General features: G+C 37.1%; 3 protein-coding genes across 3 annotated transcripts in view; 2 read left to right on the top strand and 1 right to left on the bottom strand.

Annotated features, from left to right (window-relative positions):
- LOC132124032 (methylthioribulose-1-phosphate dehydratase-like) overlaps positions 1–26,392 on the top strand; it is a 310,976-nt gene that overhangs the window by 220,442 nt on the left and 64,142 nt on the right. The gene's annotated exons all lie outside the window — the stretch shown is intronic.
- On the bottom strand, positions 9,635–11,188 carry fjx1 (four-jointed box kinase 1). Its single transcript, XM_059523011.1, has one exon. It carries the CDS (start codon positions 11,021–11,023, stop codon positions 9,845–9,847), a length of 1,179 nt encoding a protein of 392 aa, XP_059378994.1. The 5' UTR covers positions 11,024–11,188; the 3' UTR covers positions 9,635–9,844.
- On the top strand, positions 16,593–24,467 carry pamr1a (peptidase domain containing associated with muscle regeneration 1a). The gene is made up of 11 exons (XM_059534638.1): positions 16,593–16,859; positions 19,168–19,344; positions 19,584–19,709; positions 19,828–19,942; positions 20,090–20,307; positions 20,456–20,647; positions 20,881–21,075; positions 21,163–21,229; positions 21,311–21,540; positions 22,251–22,618; positions 23,260–24,467. Exons 1-11 carry the CDS (start codon positions 16,724–16,726, stop codon positions 23,839–23,841), a joined length of 2,406 nt encoding a protein of 801 aa, XP_059390621.1. The 5' UTR covers positions 16,593–16,723; the 3' UTR covers positions 23,842–24,467.

Consider the following 26,392-nt stretch of genomic DNA (forward strand, 5'->3'; position numbering starts at 1 on the left):
CAGCATTATATTATTACATTTATTAACCATTAAAAGTTTTTAAGGATTTATTTTCAGCAAGGGTGCATTGAATTGGTTAAAAATTTTATATTGTTACAGAAATAATCTATTTAGAATCAAATGATGATCTTTTGAACTTTCCATTCATCAAAGAATCCTTATAAAAATGCATCATGGTTGCCAAAAATATTATGCAGCACTACCATTTTCAACACTGAAAAAATTACATGTTTTAAGTATATTAATATAGAAAACAGTTATTTGAAATTGTAAAAATACTTCACAACAGTAGTGTTTTTAGTGTATTTTTTCCGGAAATACTGTACAGTATATGCTGAACATAAGTGATTTCTTTCAAAAACAGTTCACCAACCCCAACCTTTTGAATGGAAGTGTATGTATTTTGGTTTAAACATGACAAAATCAGCCTGGATTCAATATGTTGAAATAAAAAATCATTTTGAGGGTTGAAATAACATGCCCATATTTAAGAGTAGTCTTAATTAATGCTCGCAGGGTTTCACTTATTGTGTGCTTAAACCACAAAATAGGAGAATAATAAAGCTGAATCCTGTTGAATAGCCATCTTACCTTGTCTATGTCTCAAATTTCAATAGTAATCATGAATTTGATAGAGTGCTAAAAAAGCACTGACTCAAGTGGGACAGCAGCACAATAACTTTCACACCGTGGTAAGAAAAGTACTTTTCATCTAAGTCTTAGACACTGTCAAAAGAAGCCCAAACTAAGACTCTTCAACATCAATGCATCACTTTTGTGGACATTTTGGATGCAGCAAAGGACAGCCACTCTGACTGTGAATGGACAACAGTTTATTGTTGTGGTATCAGCCCAATGGGGGGCAGGCCTTACCAACCCCTCTGAGAGCCCCACACAAGAGATGCTGCTGGTGACCGGAGAGAAGAGGGCTGGTGAGGGCGGGTCCAGTGCCTCAGCCCAGACACTCCCTTTTTTCTCTGTTCCTGCCCAGTCACATTGTGCAGGGGGCCCGGCCGGGGCAGGACAAAAGGGAGCCGCGGGCCGGGTGGTTCGGGTTCTATGTGAAGGTGTTTGGAGTGTGTGCTACCCCAAAACCCTCTCTTGTTTTGGGGAGAGGGTGGCCGAGGACTGGGGAGCTGGGGAGGAGGTGGGTGGGTGTCAGTGTGATGGATGGTTTGTGGGTTGTTGGCGCTTTTGTGGATGGCGGTGTGTGTCTGAATAGGGACGTGCTGCCTCCCGCTCTGTGCGTTTCTGCAGCCTGGGGCTGGGTGTGTGGTGGGTGTAATGGGGGATTTGATTAAGGAATAGAGAAGCAAAAAAACTTTCAAGCTTTTGGATGGAGGCGAGAACACAATGAGTGAGACAGAGTGAGCATGCCTGCTTAATATTAGCACGGGGCACTGTATTAACAGCCAGCTGTGATGGGAATATCAAGTTTCAAACTAAAACTGAAGTATTCACTAATGTTCGATGTCGAACAAGAAAACAAGATACAGCCGAGAATCTAAATTAGAGTTCAGAAAATACATTATAGATCACCTTAGTCTCATATCTTGTTTCCTCAATCAGTGTTGTTATTAGTAACTAAAACTATTAATAAGACTTTTTGTTACATGAAATGAGGCTGGAAAAAGCAAAACAAAACATAAAAACAGAAATGTTGCCAAATAGAAAATGACTACAAAACTATTCAGAAATATTGAAATAAATAAATAAAATGACAAAAGCACATAGCAAAATTACTATATATTAAAGTATACTAAAAGAAAAAAGAAAATAAAAATAGCAACACATTCACATAAAAGTGAACATTCCACCATCATTTATTAATCCTTATCTCTTTCCAAAACCGCATGACTGACTTTCTTCTGTGGAACATAAAAGAAGATATTTTTTTAGTCCAATCAATGAAAGTCAGTGGGGCTCAGTGTTGTTTTGAACCCCACTGACTTTCATTGTACAGACAAAAACAGTTGAAACATCCTTCAAAATATCTTCTTTTATGTGTTAAACACAAGAAAAAACCTCATGCATACAAAATGAAGATGAGTAAATGATGCCAGAATTTTCATTCTTGGGTGAACTGTCCCTTTAAGACTCAACTTTATTTTATATTTTGAATATACACAAAGCCATAATTTAAATTTCCATCTCAACACAAACCATATCACATTCTACATGTTTGATGCACAGAAAGACACCAGTAAATGAGATAACATTCATCTGCCTGCATACGCAATGGAGCAGTTCGCAGATGTATAAGATAAGCTCCCCATTGCTTAATAAAAGAGTGCTTCTCTGGCCTTGTCCTTAGTGCAAAAGTCAATGGGAGAACACAACGGCATGCATACTAATAATGAGCCCACATCCCTGGAGCCTGGACTGTTTTTGTTCTGGGAGCCTGAGCCACTGTTTGAGCCTCTGTGGATGTCTCTTTCTGAGGGCAGATGAAACCATCAGAAGCCCAGCGGCTCTGCAGGGATGACAGTTAACAGAGCAGCTCACCTCAGACTTGTGATAGTTTGACGGGCGGACGATTAGCATTTCCTGCTTGTAATCTTTTGTGTGACAATGAAGGGAAGGTATGTTCGCTGTTTTGCCAAGTGAAAGTGTGGCACTCACTCACTTCTCCCCTGCAGGGGATCTTTTAAAGTCCCGCAAGAGCTCTCAGACTGCACCGAGCTTGGAATGGAGCTACATGTTTGATGAGAGGAAGTGAAGTCTGTTTTAAACTAACAGTGAACTGAATAAACAGAATAACCGGCCCTCATTTCACTGAGTAAAGTGCACAACTAAGTGATGGAGTCAAGGGTGCGTTCTAGAAACTTCAGGCCTACAAGCTCCCAACAAAGCAGAATGAAACTTTTAAATACACTTTTTAAAGAAGTAGCCTGTTAAATTATGGTATAAGAAAAAAGCCATATTTTTGTCGGTACAGTATATTTTACAACACATAAATTGATGTATAATTAAGTGATAAAATGTTATTATACTAAAATCTTCTCTTTAACTTTTTTTAATAGATAATAATAACACAGGCGGCACATTAGAAAGCCACAAAATGAATCAGACTTCACTGTAAGTGGCCTGTCCATTAAAAAATGTCCAATACTTACATATAGTCAGTGTACATGGTCAAACACATGCACTACACAACATGCAACACGCATTTGTATAACATAACATGTAATACAAAACCCTCATTTCTTTGTTACCAATAACAAAAATGAGAAGAAACATTATTTTTAATATAATCAATGTCATGCAGGCACTGTTATAGAGTAACTCATCATTTTCACTTCCAAAAACTGTACATTTGATGGCATTTAACAGTAAAAAGACTGTATTCTCAAAAAAATACTATACCCTGTTCATCTGACAATGCAAACATGGCCAAAAATTTGACTAATGTGTCTACCCGTTTTAGGCCCTGACAGCCCACTGAACGTGGTAGTTTGATGGGCAGGTGATTAGCATTCCTTCCTTGTTCTCCTTTGTGTAAAGGGAAAGTGTGTTTGCTGTTTGGAAGAGTGAAAATGTGGTCCATACTGACTGTCCCTCGGTGGGGGTCTTAGCCATTACAATAAGCCCTGACTGAGCATATAGACTGCACTGACCACTCTTGGAGCAGGGAAAACTAAATATTTGCATCACCTGGTGCTCTAAGACATTTAATGCGGGAGGAAGTATCAGCACTACTGAGGGAATCCTGAGGCATTCCCTTGGCTGGAGATTCCTGAGAGCAAGGTGCAAGGGGGTACTGGGAGAGGAGGGGCATGAGGGAGACAACAAAAAAAATAGACCTGATGTTATGGGTTTAACATTTCCAAAATATTCTGCACTATTTGATAGAATCATATTATCTATTTTTATCTTTCATCGTTAAAATGCACAGCGGTTTAAAAACTTGTTTTTTAAACAATGTGACAAGAGTGGAACACAAATGATAATCTGCAGCAGGAGTCCACTTTCTTACAGCAGACCGCCACCTGGTGGCTGAACATGCACAGTGTGTGTGTGTGTGTGTGTGTGTGTGTGTGTGTGTGTGTGTGTGTGTGTGTGTGTGTGTGTGTGTGTGTGTGTGTGTGTGTGTAAAACCTGAAGAAATCAAAATAAATTAAGAAGGGCAGGTAATACTTTAGCAAACGTGAAGAGAAATCGTGCAACAAGTAAATCTCTGGGCAGCTTGAAACATATATGATTGTACATTAACGATTGTACAACTTGTTAACGTGTTAACTTGTGTGTATTACGTAGTGCTTAAAAATCAGACATTACATTTCAAATGAATATAATCTTTTGAACACTTCCTATTCATAGAAAAAAATAATGTAATGTTTTAAATAAATTAATATAAAATATTTTTTTTAAAAGAGTCTTTAATTTATCGCAGTTTCTGCAAAATTATTAATCTGCATAACTGATTTCAACATTGATAATAATAAGAAATGTTTCTTCAGCACCAAATCAATTAGAATGAGTAATCAAGTAATTCCTGCTGAAAACTCAGGTATAAAATACATTTTAAAACATCTTAAAATAGAAAACTGTTATTTTAAATAGTAATTATATTACAATTTGATACATTGAATTAATTAATTTTAAAAAATACAACCTAAGTGAGCAGAATACACTTTTCTTTTACAATTTCAAAAGCATGAAGAAATGTTAAGACCCCAACATTTTGAATTTTATACACACACGCACACACACTACTGTTCTAAACTTTAGAGTTTTTAAAATGTTGTCATGCTTTTGATATATATGTGTGTGTGTGTGTGTGTGTGTGTGTGTGTGTGTGTGTGTGTGTGTGTGTGCACAGAAATGAAATCCCTCTTTATAGTTACAATGTATTATGAAAGAGGACTTTGTGAGTGAGACTCTGTGGATGAGGCCATTACTTTACTTTTGACAAAAGGGATGAGTTCATCTTTTCTGAGCTATTAGGATGTAGGAAGTGGTGTCTTGGGGCTGGTAGGGGCTCGTGAAAGAGCCATTTTTCCTCTGTGCTCAATGTGCTTTGAGATCAGTAGAGGGAAACACAGGGGAGATGCACTGTGTGCCATTCTCTTATTTATTTTTATGGCTCTTCCATTTTCCTCAGTGTGGAAGCAAAATAGGGCCTGGGGAGAGAGAGGGAGAACTGCCAATTACTGCCAGTCTGCTACGGAGTGCTTTGGCCTGGCCTCTGTTCTTCCATAGCAACTCATGAATTGCATGTGTGTACACATGTGTTTGTGTGCATGAGTAGGAGATTTACTACAACAAACAGTTCATTCATGAGCACATATTTCTCTCGAAATCTTACTAAAACAGGCAAGAGGTTTTTTTTTACTGGCAAAATAATTAAGAAAATGTATTTTATGTACATCTTTCCACTAATGCACAACACATTCATGTGCCAAGGTTGGGAAATTTCTGAAAAACAGAGTCATTAAATTCTCTATAAGTTCATGCTTACGCCCACTTCGCCATTCTGCAACTCATACGTCTCTTCTGATTGATGGTGATCCAACTCAAACTTCTCACACTTCCACTCGGCTCCATGTATTTGTCATTATTATAGATGGATTCGATTTAGTTCCATCAGTGTTAGTGGTGCACAGAGAGGGGAAAGTCTTTCATGTGGAGGCTGAGCAAATTATTTGTGTTCCATAGAGGGGGAAATTGGTTAATATTTTAACCATACTTTGACACCTTCACAACAGGGAATTGGTCTCATTTTTGTTGAAGTTTGGAAAATATTAAAAAGCCGATAAAGTCTAAAAGCTGCACCATATATCACTGTAAAATAAAAAGCTACAGCAGTACACCAAACCACAGACCTTTGAAAAATAGAATAAGGCCTTGTCTCTGAGGCCATTACATAATGCCTGTAGCCTTGCTTTAAATACAGAACTTACTTTTGGCTCAACTTTCTGAGCTTCAGGTTTAAAGTTGGAAAAGCACAAGTTTGAGGTTAGTAGATACTTTAATGTTTTTGAAAGAAATTACTTATACTTAACAAGGTTCCACTTATTTGATCAAAAATACAGTAATAATAATATTTCTATGATGACAACTCTTGAGGGGTTGGCATGGCAATGTATATGACAATGCTAATGTGTTTGGTCTTTGGTGGAATAGATCTGCAATGCTGCTGCGGCGGCTGAGAAAGTACTGAGACTTGCTAATGTCAATAAATCCATAGACTTATGCTGTGAGCATGTCAGAAATACTGCTGCTGCACATAAAACATATGTGACCCTAGACCACAAAACCAGTCTTAAGTCGCTGGGGTCTACTTTTAGTAATAGCTAAAAAAAAAAAACATTGCATTGGTCAAAATTTTAAAATTTTCTTTTATACCAAAAGTCATTAGGATTTTAAGTGAAGAGCATGTTCTTTGAATATATATATTTTACCAAGTAGCAGTTATTCTATTACCGTGGGCTAACTGGAGCTAATCTAGACTGTTTTTAATCTAACGGCTAGCAGGGGGCTAGCAGTTATATGTCGCAATTTACTTTCGCTAGCGGGCAGAGCGAGCACTCGCGTCCCATACACCGCACGACCGTGAGTGTCTCTGTGAACAGAATTATTAACAAACCAACCAACAGGAGGCAGAATTATTTGAAACTCTTTTAATTCTGAACTCAATATTAGATCTTACACAGCCAAGGCCATATCACAAGTCACTCCTCTACACATCTCTCTCCATGACGGTGACAGTCACCCATTTATATAACAGGGCCGTAAATGAACCCAAATCAACTCAAATTAACTTGGACATGAACATACATAACATTACTAACACAAAAACTCAACCATCTTGCTTAACCCATAATTGAACGCTAAACAAATACCCATAATGCACCTGGCTGCCAGTGACTTCCGGGTCATTACAATATATATATATATATATATATATATATATATATATATCTATATATATATATATATTTTTTTTTCTATCATAAATATATCTAAACTTAATTTATGATTAGTAATATGCATTTCTAATAATTAATTTGGACAACTTCAAATGCGATTTTCTCAGTATTTTGATTTTTTTTGCGCCCTCAGATTCCAGATATTCAAATAGTGGTATCTCGGCGAAATATTATCCAATCCTAATAAACCATACATCAATGGAAATCTTGTTTATTCAGCATTCAGTTGATGTATAAATCTACATTTTAAAAAATTGACACTTAAAGGTACAGTGTGTAGATTTTAGCAACATCTAGCGGTGAGGTTGCGAATTGCAACCAACGGCTCAGTCCCCCGCTCACCCCTCCCTTTATAGAAGCTACAGTGGCCGACACAGGTAAATATGTCGTTGCTAAACGAGATCAGAGAGCAGTGAGTTTTCTTTACAAATGTAAATTAAGGAATTATATTTACTTTATTCAATAAATCGATGTTATTGCTAATGTTAATGTACTTGTTCATCATTGTGCCAGTGTTTTATTCACAAGAACAACAAAGTTATGTAACGTGCCCTGTAGAGCAGTTTGTTTTTTTTAGGGCTACTGTAGAAACATGGAGGCGACTTCCGTGTAAGGGGACCTGCAGTGTATGTAGATATAAATAGCTCAATCTAAGGTAATAAAAACATAACGGCTAATTAAGTAAGGTCTTTATACACCGCTGAAAACATAGTTATGTATATTATATTAGATTTCTGTAAATAGATCGTTGTAAATATTACACATTGCACCTTTAAGACTGGTTTTGTGGTCCAGGGTCACATATATGAAATAACCCCAATATATGAAATACATGAATCACCCAGCAGAAGGGTAGATAGGTGGAGCTGGGGAAGGTGGAGGGTTTCTGAAGAGCACAGCTAAATATTTGAATTTGAGTGAGCTCATTTGCTGATGATATAAAAAGAACCAATACTTGTGTCATGTTATGATGTCATTATGTCAGATTGAGTTTGCCCTATTAGACTGCGTTATCTAGAGTATCATGACAGAACTTTGGATATATTGTGAGACATTAATGCAATAGAAAGTTCAGAAGAGCAGTATTTGCTGTCAAATTTGATCAATTTAACGCACCATTGTTGAATAAAAGTATTTAGTTCTAACCCTAAACGTTCAAACTGTAGTGTACATCTACAAAATTATTGTTTTTATTTAAGAAGGAAAAAGAATAAAATAAACAAAACAATGAATTCAAAGGCTTGTTATGTATGCTAAACACAACACCAGCATCCTACAGTTGGAATTTCAATAAAGTAGACTTACCGATATAGTTTATGATCTGCAAACTGTAAGAGTCAACATATTTAGCTGTGGTTGTGAGCTGTGTTTGACATGGAAAGTGAGTGATTGGGCAGGTGGCTGATCTGGTATAAACATTCCCCTCTGCTTAACCTCTGACCTCCACTTAATCACTTCTGCCTCTCCCTCTACTGTATAAGCCATAAGTCATACCAACATGAATTATTTAAAAGATATGTGGCACAGAAAAGTATTTAAAAAGCTCACTTTGTTGTTAGTGTTCCTGATCCCTAAGCAGTCAAGATAAAATAGCTTAAAGAGGCTATGAGCGATGTTGATGAAAGCTGCAAATGCCTTTGAAACAGAATCCCCCTTAACACAGGCCATGAAAGGACTGAGAGTCTGTAGGGAAATGCAGGAATGGAGCCCTCTGTTATACTATATTTGTTTCAATGATGTCCCTCTACCAATTCTCACAAAATGGTATTTCTTCACATGACTAAAGCTGCATATTGCATTTTAAATGAGCATTTCTGCAACTGTTGACAAGATGCCACAAAGTCGTGCTCTGGTGAAAATTTGCTCTAAAATTTCACTTTAATATTTAGTGACAGTTCACCCTGCCTCCATCACATCTGATTTCTGGAACCAAACATAACTGACAGATTTAATAATATAAATAAAAATATTAGCATTTTTTTTTTTTGGCTGACACTATTCCACCAATAAAACTGTGGGCAAATACAGTAATAAAGCTAGGAAAATAATGCATGTAATTGTTTTTCAGGAAGGGTTTTGTAGAGTATATCAATCATGGAGGTCAATATTACTGATAAAGATGATGGCATAATACAGAAAGGCATTGCTGTCTCAGCATTCATAATAAAGCTGCATTGAACAGTCATACATCATTCTGTCAAGCTTATTCACATTCAACCAATGCTAAGATGATCTCATCTACATGATATTGAAATGAGAAGCATCATGGCTGAACAGACGGCGAGGTTTTGTAACGCTTCTTTGAAAATTAATTTTATTGGACCTACAGATATTGCACAGAATTGAACAAAATGTAAATTGTTATTAATGAAAAATTAATAAACTAAAAGAACATATAGATTTTAAATCAAGTACATTTTCTGTTACAACTCACCTGGGTGTGGTAGGTGTAACAAAAGCACTCAACACTTGACACTCATTTAAAGTTAAGGGATGAATACATAAATATAATAAAATATATGAAATATCCAAAGTTTAGTATACACACAAATATGCAACAGTGTTTTAGACTATAAGATTCATTTACTCTTTATTATTGAATAATTATTTTGGACCATTATGAAAGCAAAACATCTTAAACCAGCTTGCTCCCCAAAATGTGTCCCAAATTATTCTAAAACCAGTACATTAGCTTAAGATGGTTTATGATCTTATTTACTTATTTATTTTTTCAGCAGGATAGGGGGAATGTTTCGACCCATAGACTAAACAATAATTGTTATTATAATAATCCCTATTCTGCCACGTTATTCATTAATTCTGTTAAGTTCACATTGGAATGACACAATAACCGTACAGACAGCAATGTATTTATAGCACCTACAAACAGAAACACCTGAGCTCGCAAATGTCTACATGATTTCTGCGCACTGCTTAATGTGTTTGTAAACCACATCAATCCTGTTCTGCAACGTAAGCGCGTGCTCTTCAGACAGGGAGCCCAGCTCGCGCGCCAACGGTTCCCTCGCGAGGTACAGTTCACACAGCAGCTTCGCGCTGTTTCCGGAGCGCTTCAACTCAGAAATACGCCGGACTGTACTTCTGCGAAAAATACACGACGAACCCAGCAGTAGTCGGTGATATCGTTCCCACAAGTCAAGCACTCTGTATCCGTGAACAAGCCCTGCCTCGTTATCAATAAAAAGCAAATGTCCGTTGATTGTTTTGAGAAGGTTATTAGTGGTCCTCTCCATCACGCGTGCGTCCCACTGGAGACTGAAAATGTGACTGACAATTCGATCAAAGTTGGCTGTTAAATAATCAAATATGACTAGATCACTCCATTGCATTAACTCAACCAGATACGTTACAGTCACGTTAGATACATTCTCAGCAGAGAGTTGCAGACTTGCTCCTTGCTGTTTCCGCAAATGCAATGGAATAAACACTCCAGTGACATCTGGGATAAACTCAGTGAGAGAAACAATGGCATTTGGCGACCACTCTAACGCCTCGATATCTCCTCGCACACTTGCCCACTGCTCGCTGGACAAGTTCAGTTTGGAAAGCGCCAAGGGCGGAAGGTTGGAAATCCCAAGCAGTTCCGCTAGATAATACGAGAGCGTTTCTCCCAGCACTTGATCCGCGTCGATGCCGTATCGCACGCATGCTCTCGTGCCGTCGGCGAAGGTCGCTAGACGGTTTGTGGGTCTGCCGCAGCCCGCTTCCAGCACAACCACCCGAGCGTCCCGGACCTGCTCTCTCCATTTCCTCTCGTGCTCCACGTCAAAAACACGAGTGGAGAGACCATCCAGCCACGCGCTCCAGAAGACCCGGTGCTCGATCGCGTTATCCAGAATACTAAAAGTTTTTCCATCGCGCCATCCTGCGTTCACCGGCGCGTGTCTTTTAGAAATATTTACCTGCTCGTTTGCAACAGAAAGTACAACGTCCCGTTCAGTGGATTGCTGGACAAATACGAACCAAAGATGCAACTTCACATTTCCAATCCAGGTAACTATTCCAAGCCACATGAAAAGTGACGCGCATAATTTCACCTTTCCGGCGGCGTTCATGATTTCAAAACGCATTTAGTACATTTCGCTTTCCATTTACCTCTTCTTACATGAGTTTTCTTTGGCTAAATTATGATCATTATGAATTATTCTCTCCTATGCGATTTTCCCTGCATCTCCTCCCAAACTCTTCCAGCCTTCAGTACAGCTACAATTTCATGGACGCGAATCATGTGACCAAAACCAGATCACGAGACTTGGCAAATGTGGTTTCATATTTCTCCAGGGGAGATGCTATCGACGAAATGGATAGATGAGGATGTTTAGATTTTCTGGTAAATACACTGGAAAGTATTCGGATTTGATATGTTCCAAACTTATCAACAGTAGCTATTTATTTGCGTAAACGACTCCGACTGAGGACTCTAGCGAACTATCAGTTACGTGGCGCGATTAGTTGGCGGGGTTTTACTTAAAGGGACACTCAGTAACTTTTGCTTATTGAAAAAGTTTTACACATAGATAAATGAATAGTACTTAAGCTGTACACGCACATGAGCTAAACGTTCCTATCATCATAGCCCATCGAAACAGGCAATTCTTTTGTTTTGTAATAACACAATACAGGTTTCCCAGGTGCATTTGAAGGCAGCATTAGTAATACTTATAATAATATTCACTTTATATAGTGTTTCAGGCATTTTAAAAAGCATAAGCATGAGGATACATCTAAACAAAACAAGCAAATCAGATAATATACTAAAGGATTACAGTGTAAATACAGCAGACACATAAACAATGTTGAGTCTGAGTCAAGAGGATAGTCCAGAGTAATAATGACTGGTGTGTGTGTGCGGTCCACCAGACAGCCCAAACACATTGAGTTCTGAAAGGAACCTCAAAACAATCAATCCCTACTGGAGTCATGAAACAAATGGCAATGACTTGCAGCTCTCACACCACAGATTGGGAATAAATGCGTGGACATCAAGCGCCAACCATAATGGTCACAGCTGCCACACTGCAAAAGGCCTCCAACACTGCAATTGCAGCAAGAGAAGCAGTGAGAGCTGATCCTACTGTCATTCTGTTTTGACTTGTTACTTATTACTTGAATGCACTGCCAGACATACAGCTGGTCAGACCATGTTCCCAAAATGTCTGGCCACGAGCATGAAAAAGCTGCAGGTGTTGTGCCTAAATCCTCCCCATGCCACCATTCTGTCACACTTGACATGAATGCGCACACAGAGATTTTGTAGCTTTGGACCTGCTGAGAAAACTAGGATATGTTGTGATTTGGGTGTTAGATACCTGTTTGCAGGTCCCAAAATGAGATGTTTGCATATATAGGAACAAAGCCAAACCAGGAGCATTGTTAACCACCTGGTTGCAAGTTTCTGTGTTACCAACAAAGTTAAACTATTCGGTTTTTCCAAAAAACTTAGTTCATATGGACATTTCCAAACAGCATCTCAGAGATCTCAAATTGATGACTTTGCAGAAGTTATTATTCAGTCGTATATTGTTGATCCAATGTGGCATCGTACTTTGATGTTTAAGCAGTGAGTTACATAAATGCACCCCGCTGCAGAATCACAGAGCTGTTACTTGTGTGAAGTTCTGCAATAAAAACATGGGGTTTCTAAATACACTAAAATGTTTAGAACATATTTATTTAATGAATATACAAAAACAGTGGTTTATCTATAAAAACCTAAAACTTGGGTTCTATGCCCGCTAGATAACAAGTCTGCACTGAAAAGCTGCTAGGTCAAAGAAAACCAAATAAGCTTATCTGTATAGAGATAGTGTTATGTTTTATGGATGGAAGGATTGACAAGGAGGCCTGTTTCTGCTAGTTTGGGTTACTGGTGTTGTTCTTTCATCATGGCCAATTTGTCTGAAAGGAGATTGGTGCAGAGACTGTGAGTCTGTCTTTTAAGAACAGGTTTTGTCATGTTGTATAGGCTCTATGTCATTAGCTTGAAATGTATCAGACAAGTCCAGTAGAATGAGGACGGCTTATCTGGAGGCAGCTTTCAGCTTTTTTCAGTGGAATGGCCACTTTTGAAGCCATATGCAGGTTGTTTTGTGGAATAAAGTAAGAGACCTGACTAACAACAACTCAAAAATAAACCTTAATAAAATATTTAAAAAGACTGTCTGCTCCAGGCTACTTCATCATCGGGCCAGCTCAAACATAACCAGAAGAAACATATTAATCACTTAGACAGGCTTTCTAATTGTAATTCAGCAAAGCAAATAATAAGAGTAAGAAGCTATATCGTAAGTGATTTTGGCAATTAATCTAAAAAAGCTATACTTTCATACAGAGGTTCTTACAAACAAGGGACATCATAAGCAATTTGTCATATATTAAAATTATTAATTATACTTTTTGAACATAAAACCTCATGTTAAGCAGACACTTCAATCCATTTTCCATACCACATTTTTCAAATATATTTAATGGTCCATTAATCTTTTACTTTGTTAGTGCAACTTAGAATAGTTACACAGGTGGTATAAAAAGGACCAACATTAAAATACAGTGACTAAATGTTGCAGAGCTGAGCAGAGTGTGTGCCAAAGTGGCAAAGTACTGAAGTGTCTGTTCCCTCGGTGTTCCTTCTCATTACAGATGCACGTTTTAGTGAACTTTGTCCAGAATGTCCATGAATATTTTAGAGAGAAGCCCTATTCCCTTCGGAGTGCCCTCGAGCAAGAGATGCTAAGTAGAACACACCATCAGTAATGCTTCTTGAATGTTTCTTATTTGGTAGTTGAGTCTAACTCAAAACATCCAGAGGCAAGTGTAGGTTTTCAATAAGTGATTACAGTCTTTTTCTATCATAGGTTATACAGCTGTGCAAGTATATTAGCCAGTATTGCTTATACACTGATTTATTGTGACTGCCCCTGAATAGAAGTACAAAGTTTGTGATAATCTCAATAATGATTCAAATATCCCTTTAAAACTGCCAGTGTGATTCATTTATATATGAGAAATATTGAGAAAATCACCTTTCAAATTAAGTCCTTAGCAATCCATATTACTAATCAAAATTAAGTTTATATATATATATATATATATATATATATATATATATATATATATATATATATTCATGGTAGGAAATTTACAAAATGCCTTCATGGAACATGATCTTTACTTAATATTCTTATGATTTTTGGCATAAAGTAAAAATGTATTTTTGGCTATTGCAAATATACACATACTAATAAAGACTGGCTCTTGGGTCCAGGGTCACATATGTATGTAAAGTTGCTTTGCAACCATGAAAAGCACTATTTGAAGTGTGGTTATGTTATTGAAAAGGTAACTATACAAAGTACTGCATCATTATGATTATAATTATTTGCAACTCAAAACAGTTCTTTTTATCTACAGTATACTATTTTAACACTCAACAAGTAGAAGTAAAATACAGTGTATTGTATTGCACATTTAATCATTACAGGTCAACAGAGAATTCAACTAATATAAATTACTGTAGTATTACTTCAATATTTAACAAATTGAATTCTTTTATTTGTAAATCCCTGTTACATTTGTGCTGTAGATAAAAGTTGTGTTTGGAAACTATGCCCTTACATGAATTCGATATTGTCTCTTGTGCCATAGTCTTAGATGAGAAATTATCTTGTTTCCTTAAGTGATATGACAACATACAATACAAACACATAAATTATATGGCCTTCATACAGCTGCAGGATCATAAGATGAGTTTCTTCATGAAAGTGACATGACATTCAGCCAAGTATGGTGACCCATACTCAGAATTCATGCTTTGCATTTAACCCATCCAAAGTGCACACACACAGCAGTGAACACACACACCCGGAGCAGTGGGCAGCCATTTATGCTGTGGCGCCCGGGGAGCAGTTGGGGGTTCAAACCCACAACTCTAGGGTTAGGGGTCAAGCTCTCTAACCACTAGGCCATGACTTCCCCTTCATTCATCCCTTATCAACACAAGTTGTTGTGCTGAGTGAGCATGGATGTGTCATTGGGGTTATGACGTAGTGTCCTTTTTCAAAGTTTCCATCCAGTTAGTTTATATGGGTATGTATGTGTGAAAATCACTTTTAACAAGTTTCAAACATGTTGTAGATGGAATTTAGAACCTAGCCAGTGTACTTTTTTTTTAAAGATGAATATATATTTCATCCTTCACCAAATGTGTTTGTATAAAGTATAGTATTTTACAAATTAAGTTTGTGCATGATGAAAGCATGAAATAATTACATTTAGAATGGTTTTTTTTTCAGTATAGACATATCAATCTATTTTTAGTATACTTACCACGAATTAAATACATTTTAAATACAAATCAAGTATTTTTATTTTTCAATAGGGTCCTGTGGAATTTGTTTGTATCTGCCACAGCTGAAACAAATTAAATGTCAGCGTTGCATGTAAAACATCTATGACAACCCCTAAAAAAAACAAAAACAAACAACAAACATGTAGGTCATTTTAGTAAATGTATTGTTTGCATATGCTGTTGGACACATTGATGTTTGACTTCAATAGTCGTAAAACTGCTAACCATTCTGAGGACATAAACATCTTAGAATTTGTTTTCAAAATACACTCAATCATAAACATGCAAAGCTGCAGTGGTGTATGGATTTGTGTACAGATTTTATTGTTTAGAGAGAATGAAAAGAACTTGAGGAGGGTTTATATGGAACATTTATACTGTATGGTGAAGAGAGGGTGGAAACAGGCAGTAATAAAAAATAAACTGGAAAACAGTTAAGGCTTTTTGCAGAGATCCTATTTTAAACGAAAGTATCATTAGACTATACTTGTCTAATTATAAATATTGATAGGTCAGATCAACAGTTGTTTACCAGCAGCATTTTTTTTTCAGTGTGCTTTGTGTCTTGTGACACATTTGTTAATCATCACAGTCATAAGAGCAGGGAGTTTTCTTCGTTCAGACAGAATGCGTGTAGGGAACAGTTAAGAACATGGAAACTCAGTTTCCAAGGGAACTCAAAACAAACGGGAAATGTTTTCCTCTTTAGTCTGTCCTGCTGAACCATTCTAGCAAACTAAAAAAATATCTTACATCTGTCTTTGTGACACCAACCTTAGAGAATCACAAATATTTTTATCATATCAAAAGTGAAAGTTACAGCAGAAGGCTGAAAGTCTACATGTAAAGAAAATAATCCAAATGGACCAGTTAAATGGAGAAACAGATGGGGGAGGGGTTCGAGAGAGAGAGAGAGAGAGAGAGAGTTCTCAAAGTCAGTCATTTGTAGAATACATTCCCATATCCCATTATCTGCTTGACCAGTGACATGGTGCCAATTTATTATATATATAGTGCATTGTCAGTACATCAGTTATAACCTAAATTCTTATTATTAAAGACTCCACTACACTTCGCCAGAAACTACATTTACAGTTTTTTACTGTTTTTAAGCTGCTACAACAGTTCGGTTTGCTGGCAGAGGAATATTTAGAAGTAACTTAGTAACTGTGTCGAACAAATATACAAACATGACATTGGTAAGAGAATGGGTTAAAGGTTTCCCCTTGCTCTGTATCAAACGTCTTACGTCACAGCAACAGTTGAGCAGTGAAACTGCAGCTGACTGTAAATTGAGGGAGAGAGTGAAGCAAGAGGAACTGTCTGAGAAAGAAGAGAGAGGAAAGACAGAGAGACTGGGGGGTTCTAATCACTGGCCTCATGTTGCAGGAGCTCATTTGACAACAGAAGTCTTGGCAGAAGAATGCTCTTTCCCTCAGGCCAGCTGGCTGTGAGCGCAGGGAGATGGATGTCCCCTAAGTGTGGATACCATGCTGGTTCACTCCCTATCTTTCTTTATCTTCTTCAGCTTTTAGGCACTGGAGCATCTTGGCCCAATGGTAAGAGTTTTGTAAAAACTGTAACATTTGCTTTCAAGAATAATGACTATGTTTTTCTGACACAAACACTGTTATTGCAAAGCACTGTGTAATTTAAATACCACAGCCACTGGAAAGTGTGTTTATCTAATTCTATGTTTTGTCCTTTAACACCACTTAATGTTATTCTGCAGGTTACATTCCATTAAAATGTGCTTTAAGGATCAGATTTAGATGAGTGTTCCTTATATGAGACTTGGTGAAAATTGTGAATCTGTATAAATATTCTGTGTTCAAATTTGACATAATCATTTGCCATAGTCCAAAATTTACAGAGGTTTAATTCATGGTCAGTTCTGTTTAGTGTTTAGTAAACCTGGATACATGTGCTTGATGTGCATAAATCTCTTTGGACATTTTCTCTCAAATGAGAAAAACAGACATGAGATAAATGCGCCAGGAAATGACTATAGGAACCTTTTTTTGCAAACACAAAGATAGCAAGACACAGACAGGAATCTGGCTTCCACAAAAACAGAAGCAGAGTTATAATTATAGTACTGCTGCATAATTATCGCAGTTGCTCACCTTTTATCTATATTATGGTCACAGCTAAACTTCTGAGGGGCGATGAAAGACCAGGGACTATAATTACAAGACTGGTAATCAGATCTATGACTAAAGCATGACTTGACCTGCCAAGACATGGTTGAGAACTTAAATGAATAGATCACCCATAAATGAAATTTTGCTGAAAATGTACTCACCCTCAGCCCATCCAAGATACTGTATAGATGTTTTTGTTTCTTCATTGGAACAGATTTGGATAAAAGTGTTAGTATTACATCATAATGAGAGTTCAAACAGCTGATTAAAAACTTCACAGTAATCCACACGTCCATCAAGTAACATCTTGTGAATAAACAAATTATTCATTAAAGTGTTTTAACCCATTTGATCCCAAATATTTCCCAGACATGAAAATATCCAAATGATCAATAATTATTATTTTTTATTATTTTGGAAAGGTGTGTGAAAAAATTGTGTACAAAAAAAACAGTTGTGACCGTTGGGATAATGTGTGTACTGAAATAACATATTTCTGCAGTCAAAATGGTTAGATATCTTAACCCAGCTATTTTAAACTGTTTGATCACATTCTAGGGTTTTAATTTAGTGCAGTATTTTGTCACTGAAACATTTTATTGTTATTTTCACTAGCAACTGCCAATAGATTTATATTGTATATCTAAGTTCACTGTTATCCCACTGGTCACTATTGTGACCATCAGCATGTTTACTCATTCTATGACCACACTCAACAAAACTAAATATACAGTTTGTGAATGCATATATTTATACTAGACACCCTAAAGATTATGTGTACCAAACATCTTTGTCATATATTTATGTTAAGACACTTTACTAGCCTTTAGTTTTGGAGCTTTGATGCAGCCATCATCTTCTCAAGGTGCAAACAGGAAGTAAACTGCTCTGGTCATATGACAATTTGTACATCACGTGAAACTGCACATATTTAATTGAGACCCTTTTTCTTCCATATTTGCAAGAAGTACACTAACACATCAGTCAGTAAGGTTTTTAGAGCTTTATAAATGAAAACCTTTTTTTACCGTCACTATTGTGACTGGTGGGATTTAACGGGTTAACTTTAAACCATTGCTAGTCAATAACCCATAATAACACTTCCTGAGGAAGTGAATCTCCTGTTGTCCTTTCACATCAACTAACATGTTTGTTTAGAACAGTTTTGCCTTGTAAAAAGTGCTTGATCTGTGCATATTTCTCTCCTAATTCAGACGGGATGGAGTTTTGTACTGGAGCAATCAGTATTATGGATTATGGACACAGATTCAAGGGGTTAAAGGTTTAAAAACATCTTCATATATGTTTAATTGATGTACTGGAGTCATATGGTTTACATGTGGATTATTGTGATGTTTTTATCAGCAAATGATGTGATGCCAAATTTCAAATCTTTCAAATCAATCGCCTGGGGTTGAGAACAGTGTCTGCAAATTTTAATTTTTTGGATAAACTATTTCTCTAAAGATGGAGTTTCTTGTCTTAACATTTTTCTCTGGCACAAAATTGCTTCACAAACATCACATCAGCTTTCTCTGACTGATTGTAAAAAATAATGACTTTTCCCTGACAGAATAGGAAGATAAATTGACTTCTCCTCTAACCTGCCAAATGATCAATCATTTGAAGAAGACACTGTTCACTTAATGTCAGACACATGAATTCTAGAAAAGCATGCAAGACAATACAGTATGTCTCTGACTTGTAAGTCTGCTTGATTTAGTATTTAGGTCGCAGGAGGATAAATGTCCCGGCCCACAGTGGAACGCCATGTGCCGTACCTGCTGTGAGTATGAGCAGATTTCATGTAAATGCCCATCTCAGGGAACGAAAGTGGGCTACGCCGTACCCTGCTGTCGAAACGTTTTGGATGAGTGTGACCCCTGCATCCTTCACCAGGGTAAGAGGGAACATAACTTCCTAGAAGTTTTGAAATTAAGATGATATGGAAGTGTAATTTTCAACTTCAGCAGTTCATATTATGGATTTATTTTGCATACGCGTTTGTGCAAAATAGATATTTAAAATATATATGAGCTTCAGCATACTTCATTTGTTTATTATGTATTTGTGTTTTCTAGTTGCTGCTTTCATACACTTTATTTATTTATTAAGTATATAAATTCTGTATCCAATAAGGCTGCAACATTTTTGATAACTGCAAGACTTGCAACAATGGCACCTGGCAGGCCAAGGATGATTTCTACATTCGAGGCAGGTACTGCACATCGTGTCGTCGAGGGTGGTCTGGTGGAGACTGTCTCAGTGAGTTATTTGGTCCTTTACAGAATCCTTTTAAAACATTACATTTACCGCTATTTTATTTTTTATTGTCACAAATATATAAATAATTTCTCACACAAACTCTTTTTGCCATTTTTAGCATGTGGAGAAGTTATACAGAGACCACATGGTCATGTGACTTTAGAAAGTTATCCAATCAATGCCAAATGTGAATGGACACTACAGGTTGGCCAAGGAGCAACAATGGAACTCAGGTGTCTACTGTAAAAGCTACAAAGCTAATGAATGATTAGTAGTTTAAATATTTCACAACTGAATCATCTTGATGAAGCTATTATATTGCAAATTTGTACAGTATGTTTTCTCAATATAGTTTTTCCTCAATGTTCACACTTGTTCAGGATTTCAACGATTAGCCTGGAATCTGACCACAGTTGTCAATATGACTATGTAGAGGTGCGGGATGGGGACAGTCCAAAGTCGCCTGTGATTGGCAGATACTGTGGGGATGAAAGCCCTTTACCAATCAGAAGTTCTGGAAACTCTCTGCATATCCGTTTTGTGTCAGATGGCTACAATAACTATGATGGGTTTTTTGGTACTTTCCAGGAAGTCTCAGGTACATTTATATATATATATATATATATATATACGTTGTGTGCAATTATATATGATATGAGTGGGCTTCATGGATTCACGCTCACGGAGATATTCCTTTAAGACTAATTCTCAGCAATTTATTTTTAATTTTTAATGTTTTCCACAAGGTAAAGCACCACCTCTCTGTGCAACCCCCAAGAAGCCAACACAAGGAGATCTCTTTCTGCGGTACAAGGAAGGTGACATCCTCACCTCGGTTCAATATCTGTGCTATAAACCATACAAGCTCAAGGGAGCTTCTCAGCGGGCATGCCTTCCCAATGGCACTTGGAGTGGTAGCGCTCCTGTATGCATAAAGGGTACGCTGACACTTATGTAGTTATGACAACTGTTTTCGCTATAACACCCTTTGAGACTGACAAAGCTGCTTACACGTATGCCTGGGAGTCATGCTTCTTCGAACTTGAGATCACAGAACATCAGCTTCTGTTGAGATCTTTCAGCATTTTAAAGTGTAAAGATCAAAAAATCTGTTTTGTTATTGGATCATTGCAAATTTTAGTGACCGATTCCACTGCTTTTTGAATTACAGAAGTGACCATAAAAGCCTGTCCACCTCCTCCAACACAATTCCACAATGGATACGTCACTGAGGTTTCAGGCTCTGATGGCAGAATTAAATATGTTGAATTTTTCTGCAACAATACATATATTCTCAGCGGAGACTCAAAAAGAACATGCCAGAAGAATGGGACCTGGAGTGGCAGTCAGCCCCTGTGTGTCAGAGGTACCATCTCTACTTCAAGTTGCAAAGCAGTTATGAAATACTTTTTGTAAACACACCATCAACTTGAACATCTAACCTGTTTTACAGCTTGTAGAGAACCTAAAGTTTCTAAACTTGTGCAGCAGAAGGTCTCGAAGATCCAACCTCCTTCAAGGTAGGCATTTTTCATTTCTTTATGATCGAGTGACATCAAACTGGCAAAGTTGGATCCCCATTTTATCCATTTCAATGCTAGGAAAAGTCCAGTCCACAAGCTGTACTCTGCATCTAGTCAGGGAGGGACTGAAGCAGACACACTGGAGAAAGCCTTTTCTGTTTTTGGAGATTTGCCACCAACTTTCCACCATGTGTACACCAGCATAGAATATGAGTGTGTTTCAGCGCTTTACAAGCATTCTGGTAGTGCACGCCGCACATGTCTGAAGACTGGAAAGTGGAGTGGTCGCCATTTCTCCTGTTCACCAGGTGGGGGAAGCACTGACACATTTAAAGCATGTTATGAATTTTGATTTCCTATTTACAAATATTTTCTATGCACTAATAACCCTGATGACTGTAACCCTGACAACTGTAGGCTGATAAAGCAGAATTAATTCATTTGTCCATGTATAAAATGTGTTTTACAATATTTACTTTTTACGTAGTAATAATAATAACAAAGATTATTAGAGTATGTTTTACTAGAAGATACCATTTCAGTATTTCAGTCTTTCTATTTCAAAATATCACATTTTATCCCATGCCCTACATGCCATTTCTTTGTCATTTTTTTTTGTCAAATTTATAGCAATTTCTGAGCGAAAACTGTTTCTACACCATATTCTCAGTGTGTATGATATAATTTTATCAAATTAAATACAGTAAATATGTAAATAATAATAATAATAATTACTATTACAACTACTACTTTTATTTAACCTTTTAAACATATTGTGGAATCTGTTTTCCTATTTACAAATACATTAATAACCCTGAGAAATGTTGGCTGACAAAGCAGAATTACATTATTATTATTCCAATAATCGCTAAAACTCATTTTTAAATTTATTTAATTAACCATTATTTTATTTTATTTTATTTTATTTTCAAAGCTGGCACTCACTAATAATCTGATATAATTAGAAATTTGTGCCAGAACTCACTCGCTCTCAGAACTGGCATTCATTCTCTTCCAGTATGTGGTAAATTGCCAGCTGCCAGTCCCCAGAATTTCACAGAGATTCACTGGCCATGGCATGCTGCCATATTTACCCGTCTGTACAATGCCAGCCCTCTTATGGCAAGGACCAAAAGACGGGGGGACACGTTTGCCATAGATGAGGAAGAGGAGGGAGAGGAAGATAAAGAATGGATTAAGAAGGACCAGAGATGGCAGCTGGTCTGCAGCGGGGCTCTGGTCAATCAGCACTGGGTTGTGGTGGCTGCTCATTGTGTGACAGAGCCTGGACAGACTGAAGCGCTCAGTACAGATGATCTAAATGTAGTGATGGGAAAACATTACCTCAGTGACCTTAGCGAGAACAAGAGACTACAGCACATACAGGTAAGAGCATTCCGACTACAATATCGTCCCCCTGGAATTATAAGGTTCTATCTGCATTCTGAGTAGTTTTGAGATATTGAGCTTCAAAGTTTTTGTGTTGCATTCGACTGTGTAGATAGAACCTTATTGTTTTTAAATAAAAGTCCCATAATGTACACAACATTAAAAAAATCTATCACATAATGTAAATACGTTGACACAGAATAATAATATGTGAATAACTCAATTTTGACAAAAATGTCAGATAGAACCTTATAATTCCAAGGGGACGATATGTCTTGTAGAAGTTACTCTAGCACTTCCTCTCAATTACCAGTGCAATTCAAACATGCACCATTTAATTATCTATTTATTTGTGTTATATATAAAATGCATGTAATAATTCAGTTTAAAACACTAAAGAAGTCCTGATATTAACAGAACGAGACCTTTCCATAAAGCCAACAGCATTACCATATTTTATGTCTTGGAAAATTCTTGGAAAGCCCATAGCCATACTGAGGATACTGCAGACTAAATATACACATTAATTATTGATAATCTATGATTAGGCTTTGCCAGGTAGTCTGTAGGATTATTTACTTCTCAAACCGACCAGTATCTTTCAGTTCAAGTCTTTCATCATCTCTGTTCCCACACAGATCTCTCAGATCTTCATCCATCCGAACTACGATCCACATGTATTAGACTCTGACCTGGCTGTACTGAAGCTAGTGGACAAAGCTCGAATCAGTGAGTATGTGTCCCCTGTGTGCCTGCCATATCGGCAGGGTGGAGAGGTCACTGCAAAGCAGGCCTTTCTCACCGGCTGGCCCGTAGCAGGCCAAGACAGGGCACACACAGACTCTGAGGCCGCCCGGACCGGACTGATAGAATTAGCAGATGTGGTGAAGTGTGAAAGGCAATTCAGTATCTACGGGGTACCGATCAGTATGACTGACAACATGCTATGTGGACGCCAACATCCACTCAGCCCGTCCATGACCTGCCCTTCTGAAACCGGAGGGATTATTCTTTCACTCTCTGCTGATTCTCAACCCACTTTAGGGCTGGAGCCTTTTCCCCCCAGCAGTAGATCAGAAGATGCTGATTCTCATCATGCTTGGGAATTGCTGGGGCTAGTGAGCTTCGGATATGATCTTCAGGGCTGTAATCCAGATTTGTACACTATCTACACACGGGTAGCAAACTTTAAGAACTGGATCGAAAAGAACATTACATAGAGTTTTAGATCAAATATTATAGCATGATTTTCTGTATAGCATTTTTGGTCACACTTTATTTTAAGGTAGGGATATGTAGAAAATGGTCATGCAGAATATGTTCTTTATAAGTACTATTAAACTGTCAATATGTTAATAATAGGCTTGCTAATAAGCAATTAGTAAATAGTGAGAATTGGTCCCTATACTAAAGTGTTACCACATTTTCCATATTCCAGATCATAAAAAATGGAGATGATACATGTTGCATTGTCCTTTCAGATATTATTTTTTATTATTATTTATCTTTTACAAAAATCATACAAAAAATCAAAAGTTTATTGATGAGAGAAAGTGTGAAACTTGAGATTTCCCAACTAGTTTATGGCCTTGCGTGTATATGAGGAGATGTTTTTGCATGGTAAAATGAAGAGAAAGCGTTCCATGTGAATTCAGTCACTGGGTTTGCAGGCCTTAGCTTGTCTCTGCTCTTGCTTCAAGATGTTTCACAATCCAATTTGCTCATACTTTTTACATCATCCATATGTATTTACTTGTGCCTTTAGTGCAGCCCTTGTCGACTAAAACTGGGACAGTGTATTTATTTTTCAAAATGCTTTTAAATAAATGAAATTCAAGACACACAATGTCGTATTTAGTGTTTTTATTAACACATGTTCCTTATTTTTGGAGTCATTTTATAAGGTTTATCCAAAGATTATCGTACACTTACAAGGTTGGCCTCTTTAAGGACACACTGGTGGTAAGTCATTGCTCATTCCTTACAAGGATCAAACCAGCAGCCTCTTCTCAAATCTATCAAAATCCTTAGTTTTATGTACAGTTTACATACAGTACCATTCAAAGTTTTGGGGCCAGTAAGATTTTGTTTTGTTTTTCTCACTGAGGCTACATTTGTTTGATAAAAAAGTAATGTGGTGAAATATTATTACAATTCAAAATATCTGCTTTCTATTATTCCTGTGATGGCAAAACTGCATTTTTAGCAGTAGGTCACTGAAGACTGAAGTAATGTTTTGGAGTAATTACTGTAGCTAATATGCTGATTTGGTGCTCAAGAAACATTTCTTGCTATTATCAAACTGTCAGACTCTGTTCAGTGTTTTCCTCCCCAACACGTGGTCCATGCTATGTTTATGCTCTTATTTGGTCCTTCCTGTTCCTGTCATGATTATTACCATTTGTTCCAGGTGTTCCCCGTTTAGTTCCATTGATCTCAGGTGCGTCATTCCATGTGTATTTATGCCCTGTGTCTCCTAGTATCTGGCATGCTGTCTTAAACGTCTACTCCTCCTGCTGTTAAGGTGTGTCTCCTGACTCACCTGTGTTTTCCATAGTTTGGATCTAATAAAGCATATGAATATTGCAACTCCTTCATTTCTTTGTTCCACCGCAGCAGAATAACTGTGACAAATAGCTGCATAATATGTTTTGATGACACTTATTTTCAGGATTCTTTCATTTCTGGAAAGTTTATTATATAGAACTGCTATTATTGGAATTAGAAGTATTTTGTAACATTATACGTGATTTTACTGTCACATAATCAATGTAATACATTTTTGCTAAATAAAAGTATTAATTTATGTATATACTATTTGTGTGTGTGTGTGTGTGTGTGTGTGTGTGTGTGTGTGTGTGTGTGTATACATCTTGACACTGGATATCATTTGGGGTTGTTCTCTGTTTTCCATGCTCTTCTGCGATATCGTGATTCTGAAAATCTAGGGTGTAGAAGCTCATCTGTTGCTGCCTATAAACTGCGAGGTAGGATCATGACCTTATGCTTGTGCATGTGGCTGCTTTTGCATGTGTTTGTGTTTGTGTTTTATGAATGCAGACAATATGTTAGATGTTGATAGTGAAATGGGGTTCAGTATGTTTCTTGAAGTTGGGCAAGTCTAGGCAGAGCTGTATGTTTATGTCTATGGTTTCTAGGTTTGTCTGTTTATCTAACTTTTTTTTTTTTTGCAAGGTAATCCGAGGAACAATGATTGATATTGCGCTTCATCCAAAGATTCAACTTTAAAGTCTTTCTCCTTTGGAAACGTGCTTCATTTATACTTATTTGACTCATACTTTGTAAATAGTCTTTAAAAGCATTTACTGAGAATTGTGAAAAGCGTGTTAAAGCATTACAGCTGTCCTCACAGTAATGACAAACATTGCAGAATTTATTTATGCTGACTAAGCATCACATGTGAAACTACTGCATTGTGGGAGGTTGTGGGAGTGGTTGACTTAACCCTCTGGTTGTGTTCAGATTCCTCTAACACTCCTGGTGTTCCCAGTCAGAAATGACCGGCCTCCAAACAATTGATTATGAATCTCTCATTATGCTATATTACCACCAAATTCTTGTATTAAATCTTGTTGTCAACTTGTTTTATTTTTTAATGAATAATTTTCACAATATGAAAAAAAAGAGTGCTTTAATGTTTAATCAGGAAGTTTTCTTGGAAATGCTTTTGTTTTGTAAAAAAAACATGGCACAAAGTCACACACTTGTGGTGTTCCTCAGCCACAGAAAGTGAATGGGGAAGAATGAAAG

Source organism: Carassius carassius, chromosome 3 (genome assembly GCF_963082965.1).
Source record: "Carassius carassius chromosome 3, fCarCar2.1, whole genome shotgun sequence".
Taxonomy (NCBI): domain Eukaryota; kingdom Metazoa; phylum Chordata; class Actinopteri; order Cypriniformes; family Cyprinidae; genus Carassius; species Carassius carassius.

What these genes read in the sequence shown, in the direction of transcription:
- fjx1 (XM_059523011.1), bottom strand. Translation starts at nt 11,023, where the DNA reads ATGCGTTTTGAAATCATGAACGCCGCCGGAAAGGTGAAATTATGCGCG.
- pamr1a (XM_059534638.1), top strand. Translation starts at nt 16,724, where the DNA reads ATGCTCTTTCCCTCAGGCCAGCTGGCTGTGAGCGCAGGGAGATGGATG. An exon ending in TACTTTCCAGGAAGTCTCAG is followed by an intron (nt 20,308 to 20,455) that starts GTACATTTATAT and finishes GTTTTCCACAAG; the next exon opens with GTAAAGCACCACCTCTCTGT. An exon ending in AAGATCCAACCTCCTTCAAG is followed by an intron (nt 21,230 to 21,310) that starts GTAGGCATTTTT and finishes TTTCAATGCTAG; the next exon opens with GAAAAGTCCAGTCCACAAGC.